A 14,683-nucleotide genomic window follows, 5' to 3' on the forward strand; every position below is an offset into this window, starting at 1 on the left:
CGAGAAAATCGTGCATGACAGGCTCCATTCGAATTTTTTGTAACATTCGCCAAAATATCACACAGCGACGGAGCGTAGAAAAAGTACCTATTAACGACTGGCAGGCGTCAGTTACCTTAATTCTACTCGTTTTTCACCGTCTTGACCTTGCCAGTTGATTTTCTGGTCTGTCTAGGGCAAAGTAAAAAGTTACCATTTTTAGGCCATCAGTCAAACGACTTTTGATCAGCTTTCGTTTATATGCGAACACAACCACATAGCTGAGTCTCGGATCCTCAGACTACGTGATTGTCATTAAAAACACGGCTCGAACAACCTATTTTTATATGTTTTCGTGTGACAGTTCTATATTAAATCCACTAGAGATGGATTGACCCTTTCCTTTTACTATCTACTCATGTCCTGAAATATCAAATAATATCGGTGTTTAATTAAGATCTAGGACATTACAGCAGCTGTTAAAGTTAGTTTTCACAGTCCCTTCACATAGACAGTCTCTGGGGGACCAAGCCTCCGCTCCCGTGATTTTCTTGAGATAACACTCTTATCTCTTATATTTCGTGTCCCGGGAGGGTTCCGTGGTATTTTTCTTCCCCCCACTGAAGCCTCCGTCTCCACAAATATCTGTCGCTAAGGTCCTTATCGTGTGTTTTTGCCACGATAAGAGGCTCCGTAATTTTCTTGCACGACTGTTCTTCACAATCTCTATCGTGGTTCTGATTTCCGTCTTTTCATTCAAAATGGCCGTCTTTTTTCTATTTCTCAGAAATGTTCTTCTTCCGATCGAAATTTTAAAAATAAAAATTCTAGAACATTCTGACCCTCCGTCGCAACACTTTTTTGTTCATAAGGCCTTTAGTCACTCTTTTTTATGTCGCCGGAAGGTTGTGCTGTGTCATCTGGCAGAATGGCACATACTCCCCGGACAAGTCTCCATCAATGTCCCTATTGATCGCATAACACCGGGTTATCGTCAAGTAGTTATCCAGTTTTCTGTAATCAATCTTACAAATCGCATAAGAAATTGAAATTTATCTACTCCACCTCAACTCACTACGTGTTCACAAATGGCATCGTACTACATCTCACTGCCTTTCAACATTTTCACAAAATTTGCACCATGAGGAGTGTCCTAGATAAAATTTCTTTTCTGACTACTTACGTCATCTCGCCATAAAACTTCTTTTCGCCTCTGATTAAAAAGTGGGACGTGGCACGGCCACGCACCCGTTAAAATTAACTTAACACTACTCACCAAGTATAATCAGTCATCTATGCGGTCCTTTCAATATTAAAACTAAGAAACACTGTGGCTAGGAAAGTTCTTGAGTTACCCACCCTTCTCGAGCGAGTTTACTCAAACTTACCATGTCGCCACACAGTGAATTTGTGTCTTACACAGGTTAAAAACTTCAGTCGTGAATAAATAGGTAAATATACTCACCTATGTCCCTTACATACATACATAGATAGTAGTAACTAAAATCAACAATTTCAACAATTTCAACAATTGCAACATTTTCAAAGTTTGGTCTGACCAAACTAGATCAAAACAAAAAGTTTAACAAGTTCAATAATCAAAACTTGGTTGTTTGGTTTAAGTTTTTACACACAAAGACAATCAAGTTATTCTCTCCTTCTCTTCTCTTCTAGATAGATAGATAGATAGATATATAGATAGATAGATAGATAGATAGATAGATAGATAGATAGATAGATAGATAGATAAATAGATAGATAGATAGATAGATAGATAGATAGATAGATATATAGATAGATAGATAGATAGATAGATAGATAGATAGATAGATAGATAGATAGATAGATAGATAGATCTATCTATCCAAACTAGATCAAAACAAAAAGTTTAACAAGTTCAATAATCAAAACTTGGTTGATTGGTTTAAGTTTTTACACACAAAGACAATCAAGTTTTTCTCTCCTTCTCTTCTCTTCTAGATAGATAGATAGATAGATATATAGATAGATAGATAGATAGATAGATAGATAGATAGATAGATAGATAGATAGATAGATAAATAGATAGATAGATAGATAGATAGATAGATAGATAGATAGATAGATAGATAGATAGATAGATAGATAGATAGATAGATAGATAGATAGATAGATAGATAGATAGATAGATAGATAGATAGATAGATAGATAGATAGATAGATAGATAGATAGATAGATAGATAGATAGATAGATAGATAGATAGATAGATAGATAGATAGATAGATAGATAGATAGATAGATAGATAGATAGATAGATAGATAGATAGATAGATAGATAGATAGATAGATAGATAGATAGATAGATAGATAGATGAAATTGAAACTGTCATAAATGAAAATGAGAAATTTGACTTTTCTGAGGGCGATAATTTTCAGAGAAAAAAAGCCGCTTATGCAAGGTAGAATAACACTATCCGTTAACACTACCGTGGGAGGGTTGTTTTTGCTTATAAAAAAAAGTATGGGTCAAATATCCCCCCGAGGATTTTTTCGAAGGCTGCAGACAGAGGAAAAAGTAACTAGGGGAGTATGCAGGCAGACAGGGGAGTAAGCGCTCTTTCAATTGATACCCTTTTTTTGAAAATCGGTAGTATAGTTTTTAAGAAAAACTGATATTTTCGAAAAAAAAAAATAATTTTCCAAAGCGTCTCAAAAAAAAATGAAATAAGAAACCGAATCCCATACAATTTCATCAAACTGCTTTTCATCACACAGGAATTCTAGGCAAACATACCAAGCAAAAACTTGAATTTTAAATTAGCAAGGGAATAAAACTTATCAAGCGAAATAAAGGAAACAATCTTTGATCAGACACCAGTTGAGCCGAAAAAAATATTAAAATTGTTTGAAAAACTCAAGTCAAGTACCGCATGGAAATACAATGATAGTTTTATAACGCACAAGAACAATCCTTGATGTGGCAGCTCAAAACTTGAGGAGCCGCCAAAACTTGAGGACAAATGAATGCAACTGAAAAAAACAAGGTACTGTCGGGATTCAAACTCCGGAACCTTGGGTGCAAAGTCAACAGGCGTTAACTCTGGGTCAAACGCGGAAGAACCTGGAATCTGTGGGGGTTCAATAATAAAACAAGTTGAAATTTTGTAAGAAAAGTTGTTTGCGGGGAAAAATCCTAAATCCTGATTACACTACACGTGCTTCCACAAGTGTAAATAATTCAAAAACCAATCCTCAAAAAAATCTGATTTGGGCGTGAGCGAATTTTAAATTTTTCCTGGAAAACAAACAAAAACAATCATCAAAACCTGGAAAATATATAGCCGTAAAGCTTTTTAAAACTCAACAACAAATTATGATTGACAAGTTTTTGATAACATTAACCCATTTAAGGAAATCTGGATTAATGGGTTAATTTAATATCCTGAAAATAAATTCCAATTTTGAACCTATGTCTTTCTCGTTTTTTGCGCCATTTGTATGACGCCTATCTTTTTGTATTTCGCCTACCTTTTAACAAATGAACTTGAACTGAACTCAAAATGCACATGTACCTAAATGCATTCATAGATGCACTAATATGTAGAAGCACTTGTGAAAATATTAGAGCATTTTAAGACTTTTTCCCGAAAACAAAAAAAATCACCTGGACCTACGTAAAAGTCTCCACTACGTTCATCGACAATTTTTTCGGAAAACATCGAAATGATTGAATCGCCATGTGCTCGCTTCAGTCAGAGTAGACAAAACTAAAAAAAAAAGACAGTTGAAACGACGATTTGAAATTATGGTTTCATAGAAATTAAATTTTCTTCTTTACGGAAAATTGTGGGCTCTTTGATAGCCTAAATTGCATGATATTAATTCTCAAGCCTCGCTTTGGTGGAAACCCAGCAAAACGAGTTAATTTGCAGTTCACTAAACAAAAAATTACACAGGCTAGATCTATCTACACCTATCAATACGAGATATATGGATTTAATAATTGGATCTATCAAATTGAATAAGGCTAGTTTTGAGAAAAAAGCATTCAACACAGAAACGAAGTTGCACTTCGCATACACAAGCAAAAATATGACCGATAACACTTCTGGGAAAAACTGAATGAGTAAAACTTTGAATCTATAAAATTTCTGAAGTGACGCACGCCAATTACGAGTCTACAATATTGCTAGGTAACGCAAGCCAATTATGACGCACTAGCAGTACCAGTCAATTTAAAAAAAAAGAAACTGACCGAATCAAATGCCTCAATTTATATAGCGGACGCATTTTAACTAGTATACGAAAAAGTTCATTAAAAACATCCAAACCTGTCTAGGTTTGAACCCTCGTATTTTGCTGCGGGTCTCCTTCCCTACCTCTACGCTAAATATCCATGATACCTTAAAGTTGAAGTGCTATTTGTAATTTAATAGTCTGTGTTACTATCCTTAGCATTGGCTGTACTTAATATCTGGTTATTGATCAAAATGAACACTTTCAAAATGATCACATTTTGTCGCCACAGAATTTGCGACTTGGGTTGAAAAAAAAGATAGTTTATACGATAACACAATCTTTGCTTGTGAAAAGACAATAAGATGTAAAATTATCATCAGGACAAAATTTACCAAGCAGTAACAAATCGAAAATACCTTAGCGAAACTCTTTTAGCAGAAAAAAAGCCAACAAGACTTAAGAATCATGAGATTTTATTCAACCCTCAAAAAACACGGATACACAGAAACTTTATTCGCTCCTTAAATGAAATAATATTGGGTAACAAAGCCGAAATAGTATAGACCGAAACCTAGTCAGCCGGAAAAAAAAACAAACCGAAAAAAATTTGAGCCTAAAAAATATTAAGCCCCTCACCTCAAAATATAAACAGAATTTTTTTGCTGGTCAAACGACGCAATATGAGGCCACTAACACGATATAATATAGATCGATACCTATCAAGCAGAAAAAAAATACAACTTAAAAAAATTTCAATTTGCGACGCTTTCAAGCGAGTCAATTGTAATTTACCAACACTTGCTTCAATTTACTTACATTCTTGAATTTGATCACCTCGGGGTCATATTTCTCCAGGATTTCTTTTGCCTTCTTATAGCTTTCCTTCTCTCTCACCTGCTCCAGCTGAAAAAAAAAATCAAATCTATTGCTTCTCTTTACAAGCTAATATCGAAAATTAAAAATGCAATAAGGCAAAAAATCGAACAAGGAAAATACAATACGTCAGAAATGCTAGTGAAAGAAGTTTAGATAGGTAGGTTAATAAAAAGATTAAACTATCTAATTCAGAAAACTCTTGCATGTCTAAAGGCTACCTGAATTTCAAAATTGTACGCAATATTTTTTTCAAAATAGGCAGTGCTCTTTTCAACTGATTTTGTCAATTCGAAATTTTTGGTACTTAATGTATTTTGAGCCAAAAATTCAGCTAATTATATCATACTAATCCTATGAATGAGCACCAAAAAAAAACATTTTATTTAGATATCAGGCTCAACAAAAGATTTTTCAGGCTTGGACAATTTAGTGGATTATTATTTAATTATAGTTACGGTCAAAATCAAGCTTCATGATGGAATGGAACCCAAAAAAATTATAAACTTATGAATTTTTGTTATGAAGTAGTAAATCACACCTTAATTCTTCTGCAACCTTTTGTTATTCTAAGTGGCATAACTGTTTATTTTTACAGTTTATAAGTAAATCAATCGTGATTCTCTAAATTTAATGAAATTAGGTGATCTTTAACAAAGAGGCAATTAGGACAATATATTGTCCAGAAAACAATTTTTTAGCCCAAGAAAAATGTTAAAATCAATTCTAATACTGAAAAAATGCTGGAGCCGAAGCAAAGCTTTTCACTACTTGTGCTCTAAGAAGACTCAACTTATAATTGGCAAAAAACAGCACAAATACGCCACTCGGGCAGAGATTGCAGCTGAAACAGCTTTCAGTTAAACATGCATACGGAAAGAACATCCTAAGGCCGAAAAAAATATAAGTAACATAAGATCAACTTTGACTTTAAAATTAAATTAACTACCAGAGCTTTTTTCTTCTCAATTAAGCTGCGTAACACTTCATCAGAGCTCTTGATTCGGCTGGTGAAGTAAAGCATGATTATTCTACGCAACACATATGCCCTGAAAAATAGTTTATCAGAAAATTCTGTAGATGAACAGAGATTAAAATTTCAATCTTTTGTAGAACTTACAAAACCGGGCCAAAACAAAGAGGAAGCGCATAAACGACGCGCATTTTCCAAGAAGAAGGAAAATAATACGCAAAAACAGAAGCAGCAGAAAGTGAATACAGTAGAAGCGTCCATAGAGTTACTGAAGCAACAATTCTTTTCTGACGTTGTTGACTTTGGTATCGGTTTTTCCGAACTGCATTGATATTATTTTCAGTTTCTTCCAGCTGTTCCCCCAGAGACTGACGCTAAAACACATACAAGCCGTTCGTAAAAGACTGCACAGAGGAATGCCTTTTAATCGGCCCTGGCTTATGCAAAATTAGCAACTTGAATAACCTGGAAAATAGAGAAGATTTTCCCCATAACACTACTGTTGTTTTGTCACATATCCTTCTGAAACAGCAAAAAAAATGAAGCCTTGAAACATCAAATATAAATATATCGACACAAGCGATCAGGGATGACTTATTAACTCCTCAATCCTATTTAGCTTTCCTTGCATTATGGTTAGGGTAATGAGCCATAGACAATGACAAACATAAGTTGTTCCGATGCGATAGAACTTTTGAATCAAGTAAAAAATTGAAGGGTGGAGGGGTCATGTTACTGGTTCCTAAAAAGTTAAACCCAAAGGTAAGACATGACTTAAGCAACAAGCACAAAAAGTATGATAGCATCTGCATAGAATTTGAAGCCGGACTCAACAAAAATGATAGAACTGTAACATTCGCCCAAATACTACACAGTGACGGAGCGTAGAAAAATTACCTATTAACGACTTGCCGGCGTCAGTTACCTAGATTCTACGTTTTTCACCGTCTCAACCTAGCCAGTTGGTTTTCTGGTCTGTCCATGGCTAAGTAAAAAGTTTCTAATTTCAGGCCATCAGTCAAACGACTTTTAATCGGCTTTCGTTTACATGCGAATACAACCACATAGCTGGGTCTCGGATCCTCAGACTACGTGATTGTTATTAAAAACACGGCTCGAATATCCTATTTTACTATGCTTTTGGGGACAGTTCTATATTTAAACCTTTGGAGATGGTGTAACATTCGTCTACTGCAGTCACACATGAGGCTCAAGAAAAATAAGCCCTATAACCATTGGCTCAAGAGTCAGGGACACTATCTCCTGTGTTTTTCCACCTCAAATCAGTCGGAGCCAATTCGGTTCGCTTGTGACATGAGACTACGACCCGTTACAGCTTAAGGCTACTACCAAAATATCCCCCCTACTCTAGAAATGATAACGTCCCCATACTCAGGTCTCTAGATACCCAAAATACATGAACGCTGTTAAAAACCGGGTCGGAACAATCCGTTGAATTACTTTTTATTAGACAGTGGAACTTTGATCCATTTCAGATGGATCAACCTAAAACTCGCCTTACCTCAACATAACAATTGTAAAACACACTCTAGAAATTTAAATTAGTACTCACATTGTAGCACGCTCAAGAACTGGGAGTAATCAAGTCGGTAATCAACTCGAGAATTAAATAATGTAACTAAAATGAGTTTAATGTTTGTCAGCTTTAACAACAAGAACAAGTTTGTACTCTAGACTATAATTTCTCGTGAACCATTGGGACACTCAAGCTGTCCACTTTTCCACCGAAGGTTCACTCTAGTCCAGTTTAGAATAATACTCCAGTCAAGTCACAATAATCCAGCAGTTCGTGGGAATACTCTTATCTCTGTTTCGAATGGGACAGCTCTACTCTAGGTTATTGCTGTGACGGAAATTGCGAATAGCAATTTCCTACCGATTTTTCTTGCAACTTTCCCGCGATTGTCACTCGATTGTTCTGAATTCTCTTTTTCGGTTTTTAGTTATCGCGAGAAAATCGTGCATGACAGGCTCCATTCGAATTTTTTGTAACATTCGCCCAAATATCACACAGCGACGGAGCGTAGAAAAAGTACCTATTAACGACTGGCAGGCGTCAGTTACCTTAATTCTACTCGTTTTTCACCGTCTCGACCTTGCCAGTTGATTTTCTGGTCTGTCTAGGGCAAAGTAAAAAGTTACCATTTTTAGGCCATCAGTCAAACGACTTTTGATCAGCTTTCGTTTATATGCGAACACAACCACATAGCTGAGTCTCGGATCCTCAGACTACGTGATTGTCATTAAAAACACGGCTCGAACAACCTATTTTTATATGTTTTCGTGTGACAGTTCTATATTAAATCCATTAGAGATGGATTGACCCTTTCCTTTTTCTATCTACTCATGTCCTGAAATATCAAATAATATCGGTGTTTAATTAAGATCTAGGACATTACAGCAGCTGTTAAAGTTAGTTTTCACAGTCCCTTCACATAGACAGTCTCTGGGGGACCAAGCCTCCGCTCCCGTGATTTTCTTGAGATAACACTCTTATCTCTTATATTTCGTGTCCCGGGAGGGTTCCGTGGTATTTTTCTTCCCCCCACTGAAGCCTCCGTCTCCACAAATATCTGTCGCTAAGGTCCTTATCGTGTGTTTTTGCCACGATAAGAGGCTCCGTAATTTTCTTGCACGACTGTTCTTCACAATCTCTATCGTGGTTCTGATTTTCGTCTTTTCATTCAAAATGGCCGTCTTTTTTCTATTTCTCAGAAATGTTCTTCTTCCGATCGAAATTTTAAAAATAAAAATTCTAGAACATTCTGACCCTCCGTCGCAACACTTTTTTGTTCATAAGGCCTTTAGTCACTCTTTTTTATGTCGCCGGAAGGTTGTGCTGTGTCATCTGGCAGAATGGCACATACTCCCCGGACAAGTCTCCATCAATGTCCCTATTGATCGCATAACACCGGGTTATCGTCAAGTAGTTATCCAGTTTTCTGTAATCAATCTTACAAATCACATAAGAAATTGAAATTTATCTACTCCACCTCAACTCACTACGTGTTCACAAATGGCATCGTACTACATCTCACTGCCTTTCAACATTTTCACAAAATTTGCACCATGAGGAGTGTCCTAGATAAAATTTCTTTTCTGACTACTTACGTCATCTCGCCATAAAACTTCTTTTCGCCTCTGATTAAAAAGTGGGACGTGGCACGGCCACGCACCCGTTAAAATTAACTTAACACTACTCACCAAGTATAATCATTCATCTATGCGGTCCTTTCAATATTAAAACTAAGAAACTCTGTGGCTAGGAAAGTTCTTGAGTTACCCACCCTTCTCGAGCGAGTTTACTCAAACTTACCATGTCGCCACACAGTGAATTTGTGTCTTACACAGGTTAAAAACTTCAGTCGTGAATAAATAGGTAAATATACTCACCTATGTCCCTTATATACATACATAGATAGTAGTAACTAAAATCAACAATTTCAACAATTTCAACAATTGCAACATTTTCAAAGTTTGGTCTGACCAAACTAGATCAAAACAAAAAGTTTAACAAGTTCAATAATCAAAACTTGGTTGATTGGTTTAAGTTTTTACACACAAAGACAATCAAGTTATTCTCTCCTTCTCTTCTCTTCTTTGGTCATCTTCACTCCATCATTTCTCCATCCTGATGTTCAGCGTCACTGTCTTCCAGAACTTCCTCTAACATGTCTAGAGAGTTGCGGGCCGTGCCCCAACCCTCCTGTTCCAGCAGCCTCGGTTTGCAACAAGGTAGCAAGTCCACATTCACCTTCTGCTCCCGGTTCCTGCAAAAGCTGTTGTGAAGACATAGGCTCACGTTTCGTTCTAGGTCAGCTCTTAAGACCTCTTTCTTCTCATCTTCAGTAACACAAGGCGCTCCAGCTACCCGCTTCACCGCTGTGGTGACCGCGTTTCTGTGCGTCAAGAATGCTCGTTTATAGGCTCCTGGTCCTATATCTAGCTGGAAAGATTGATAGGCTTCCGTGTTCCTTGACATGTGACGCTTCGCGCGTTCATACATCCAAGATTTCATCACTGCACGGAACCAAGGCATCAATCTTTGCCTTGACCAAATTCTTTCAATGGCTTTAGGTATCCTCAGAACCTTGCAGGTGGTTCTGAAAAGATCCAATTCACGACTCATTTTAACGTTGCTCAACTGTTCAGGAGTCGGCACGGCCGTCTCCTGCTCACTTGTGTCCGCGTTAGCCTCCAACCATCTCACTGGTAGCATGGCGCTAACCACCACGATTGACACTTGTTGATTCTGATCGGGCAACCCCGTGGAGTACAACTCCTCCACGTCCCATACTAGGATCAGATTCCCGCGTTTGGGGTACCACAACGTCTGTGCCAAGCAGTGGCAAGGATACTCCCCATGGGTTCTCACTATGTTCCTTCGGGTCCGATACCCTGAGGCTCCCAGCAACGGTTCCACTTCCATCAGAATTCTATGTAAATCGTCTTTCTCTTCTATGGTGGGGAATTCAGTAGGTAACGCTCCACTCGCTTTCTGCTTCTGGAACTCACTCACGTTGCCTTCGTTCAGTCTCATGAACTGTTCACCCACAACGTCTTGCAACTCGCCTTCGGATCTCTTCGGGACTGCCCGAAAGATCTTTGCCAACAAGTCATATGACCTCTCTGACATTCTGGCCAACCTCACGCACTTTGGCACAGAGAAAAGTTGGTCAACCAACACTTGTTGCGTCCTCGCATCCATCACTACCATGTGCGTTGGATACTTGATATTACAATATGGCGCGGAGCTTGAACCCACCATATATTTTGAACCAGTAGGTCTGTGATAGGCTTCACTGTCCTTCAGATTCATTTCATTTTCTAGAGCTTCTCGCCAGCCTCCAATCTTCTGCTCTGTCTGTAATGCTCCAGGGAATATTTCCACGCTGAGGGACGTCACTAGCTCATGGGCACGCTCGAAGCGCTCGAGCGATTCTATCGAACTCGTCATGCTATAAAATCCCAAGGCTGTGATCAGGTTTACGTCTGTCACCCCATGGCAGTCCGCGACCAACTCCATGGCACTCTTATCTGACATGCTCAATCTTCCATACAATCGTGCCAGTTGTCGATGCTGCTCGCTCAGCGTAATCAGGCAGTGTCCCAGGTTACAAACATGTCCTTCCATCCCGCTGTGTTGAGCCAAGCATGTGCCTTGCTTCAACCAATTACTCGGTGTACCTTCCTCGGACAGCTCCGTGGACGGGTTGCTCTTCCTCTTCGTCAATCTCATGGCCAGCAGGTGATGTATCATGGCCAGATCATGTAAACTCGCATCATCATCCCGTTCTAACATGACATCCGCGGTCATGTCCCAGATTAAGCCTGCGTTAGGATGGGGACACCAGGAAGGTTTCATGAGTTCCCACATCACTACTAGACTGGTTTTCAAGGGACCGTCCCAAGAACCACAATCAAAACTCACTTGCCCTTTGAGCTCGGGAATCGAGGGTTCGACTACTCGTTCTTCCAAAATAATTCCAAGCTTGGGTTGTTCCACCATCAACATTCCAATTTCCTTAATCCGTTCAACCCAGAAGTTGAGCACTGTGACTTGCTCATAGTCGAAGTATGCTTCCCTGGCTTCTTCGTTCACGAAGGGATTATACGCCATCACTGGTATGCCAGACACATATTGGAACGACTTCAGTTTCCCTAGTGTAGCAAACTCTTTTTGTCCTCTGACCGCTTCAATCAACTCTCGGCTCACTTTCAACTCTTTGTTGGAGTATCTTCTCACCTCTTTCAACTTGCGATAGCTTTCCATGTCATTCGACTCCTTGTTTGGTACAGTCAACGGCATGTCCTGATATAGTTCTAGGAGTGCCCTAAGGAAGTTCCTTTCGCAATCAACTCCCTTTTGCCGAATGATCTTTATACATTCTCCCAACACAGGAGTGGGGATACGATCCACCACGAACCTGACAAAGCAAAGGGCATCCTTTCGTTTAGCCCATGCTATCGCTGAATCGTCTTTTGAGATCAATGCTCGCAGAGCTTCCATCAATTCTAGCTCCTGTTCTCGTTATCTCGAATCATTACTGGCTTCATACTCCGCCTTTTTGATGCCCATCAAGCACCAAGCCAACCGTACTTGCAGATCAGTTCTCACGCAAGGATGAGCCAGGTATGCTGCTACCGTCGCAGGTGCATTCATCGTCTCATCGAAGTATTTCTGGAGGGCCGCCCTCCAAGAAATCTCTAGCAGTTTTTCCAATCCAATTTCGTTCGCTTCTGATGACATTACTGTGCCATACTCTTTTCGATTGAAGTTAGAGTTCTCCGTAAGCCCTTTCAGATATTCTTGCATGGCCCGCTTTTCACTCCAAGCCATCAGGTGCCCTCTCGCGGAGTTCCTCGCTTTCAACATCTCCACATAACCCCCTGCCGGATCTCCCATGTGGACCGATTCCGGCACAGTTATTCGACTGTACTCGACCACGTCGAGTTGTCCTTCCAGTTTCAACTTGGCCATGTTGATTCGCGAGGGCCTATAATCTTCAAGTCCTCCAGATCCACATTGACTGATGATTTCCATTTCTAACTTAGTGTCTGCCAGGGTTCGCGCCGTCTTCTTCGATCTTGTGGCGGTTACGGTCAGACCTGCCAAGAGCATAGGGGGTATCAGATTCTCTTTTTCTCCACCTGTCAGCGTTGTACTATCTCCCTGCCCGCTCTCGCCTGAACGACCTGCGCTCGTTAAAGAGGTCACCACTGCGCTGGCTCTTGACTTCACCACTCTCGGGTTCATGGCTCGACTTCCTGTTTTCCCTTTTAGTCGCTTCAGCCCTTTCCTGGCTCGTCTGACAGGTAATTTCTTTGCAACATGCTGATCATCGGCACTGTCTTCTGTTACTGACTCGGTCAGAACATCCGACTCCATGGAGCTCACTATTTTTTCTAGGACCTCACGCATGATGGGTTGGTTCAATCCCACCTTCATTATGGACTGCGTCCCATATCGCCTTATCACGTCCCAAGATTTCTCCATGAAGTTTACTCGGCTGCAGATTGCTCCTGTCTTGCCTTCCAACTCCATTTGATATCTTTCCCATTCTTCTTCTGGTAATGTGCTGAGGAACGATATCTTCATTGACTCTTCGATTTTCCTCCTCCTTGGTGATTCATAAAGCAGTTTCTGCGGATCCCTGCTTCGGCACTCTCTAGCCTGGCTTATTGGGTCTATCGGAGATAGATCGGCCGACGCCTCCTTTGTAGGAGACATGAAGGACGATGGTGCCATTAACAATAAACTCCCATCGACTTCCCCATCGTCATCTTCACTGAACCGGTACTCTAGCAAGTCCCTTTCCAACGCTCCTAGATCGGTCTCTCCCGGTTTCTCCGTCTTACTTCCGGTCCCATCATCGTTATCGTCCTGATCCATCAATTCATCGTCGTCCGCATCAGGTTTCGGCCTAGGTCCCGAGGGTCCTTGTCGCGCGTCTGTGCCCGAATCCGGCCGAGCCGGTACGGCCATGTCTCTTGCATGATAAAACAATTCATCATCGACCAGAAACTCTACCAACTCCTCGCCATGTGGGGCCAGGTCCTCTATCGTTATATATGAGCCTCCTCTGCTCTCCCTTGCCACCTCCAGCATCACCACTTTCGCTTCTCCTGATCACTTCAGTCTCGATAAGTCATCCGCGGGAGAATATACTTCGTTCCACGTTTCAGCCGAGACCTCTGGTCTCCTGGAGGGTAGTGCTTTGATCTTTTTCCTGCTCCAGGCATCGGGGAATGAGAAGTCGAACGTATGCGCGGCAGCAACGTTCCAGCTGATGAAGCGCGGCTCCATCCCTCCACTCCACTTCAGCATTCTCTTCTCTGCGTCACGAGCTGCTCCGATACGAGGGGCAGTGATGGGAGATGTGACTCCCAACAACATCCTCCTTATCGGTGGATATCGATGGCATTGGTCCGGCAGCGGCCTGGACCCAGAAAGCCATGTTTGTTGATTCTCTTTCGCATGGGCATAGGCTCCCGGCAATTGAGGTACTCCCACAGCCTCTCCTGTATCTTTCACCACTGGTCTCAAATTCCAGAGTTTTGGGTTAAACTGGATGTGGGACAGATCCTCACGGCCCATTCTGCATTTGAAGTGGTTGTTAAAGTCCATCAACACCCAGCCTGGCTCTGCTATTCTTCCGAACAGCCTATCGTCGCTAGCCAGCTTCCTCAGTTCACTCTGTTCTACCCAATTCAGCACGGAACAATCCACTACTGAGACCAGGTTGACGTACAACACTGAATTCCTGTACGCTTTAACTTGCACATCCGGGAACGCAAAAGACATCACCGGTCCATACACCACTGTGACGAATTCCCTCAGTCCGTGGACCAGAGCCAACGGATCAATCCGCATCATGACAGCTAAGTCTGTTAGTAAGGGCATGCCACAATACTGCTTACATTCGCCTGCGTTCGTCGCCACCTTGTCCTCTCCTGTGACGCTTCTGTTCTGTTGCAAGAGGTATTGAAGCAGGAGAGTCCTCCAGTCTTTCATCTTCTTGAGCGAGGCGGTTTCCAACTGTGCATTGAACTCACGACTGGGTCCCTGTAGTTGTTCAGGGTAACGTAATAGCACAAGCAAATCTCCCAGTCGACC

At 40.7% G+C, this 14,683-nt stretch overlaps 2 protein-coding genes across 3 annotated transcripts in view; one reads left to right on the forward strand and one right to left on the reverse strand.

Annotated features, from left to right (window-relative positions):
• Nucleotides 1-14,683, forward strand: part of LOC134854300 (huntingtin-interacting protein K-like) — a 318,593-nt gene that overhangs the window by 206,891 nt on the left and 97,019 nt on the right. The window lies entirely within an intron of this gene.
• The window catches only part of LOC134854890 (endoplasmic reticulum junction formation protein lunapark-B-like), a 220,391-nt gene continuing 209,192 nt past the window's right edge, over nucleotides 3,485-14,683 (reverse strand). Inside the window, exons 2-6 of the mRNA XM_063871249.1 lie at nucleotides 6,511-6,567; nucleotides 6,193-6,419; nucleotides 6,022-6,121; nucleotides 5,016-5,102; nucleotides 3,485-3,532 (exon numbers count right to left, since the gene is read on the reverse strand). Coding sequence (XP_063727319.1) covers nucleotides 3,485-3,532; nucleotides 5,016-5,102; nucleotides 6,022-6,121; nucleotides 6,193-6,419; nucleotides 6,511-6,537 — 489 coding nt within the window. The 5' untranslated portion in view covers nucleotides 6,538-6,567. The remainder of the gene's footprint in view (nucleotides 3,533-5,015; nucleotides 5,103-6,021; nucleotides 6,122-6,192; nucleotides 6,420-6,510; nucleotides 6,568-14,683) is intronic.

Source organism: Symsagittifera roscoffensis, chromosome 9 (assembly GCF_963678635.1).
Source record: "Symsagittifera roscoffensis chromosome 9, txSymRosc1.1, whole genome shotgun sequence".
In the NCBI taxonomy this organism is placed as follows: domain Eukaryota; kingdom Metazoa; phylum Xenacoelomorpha; order Acoela; family Convolutidae; genus Symsagittifera; species Symsagittifera roscoffensis.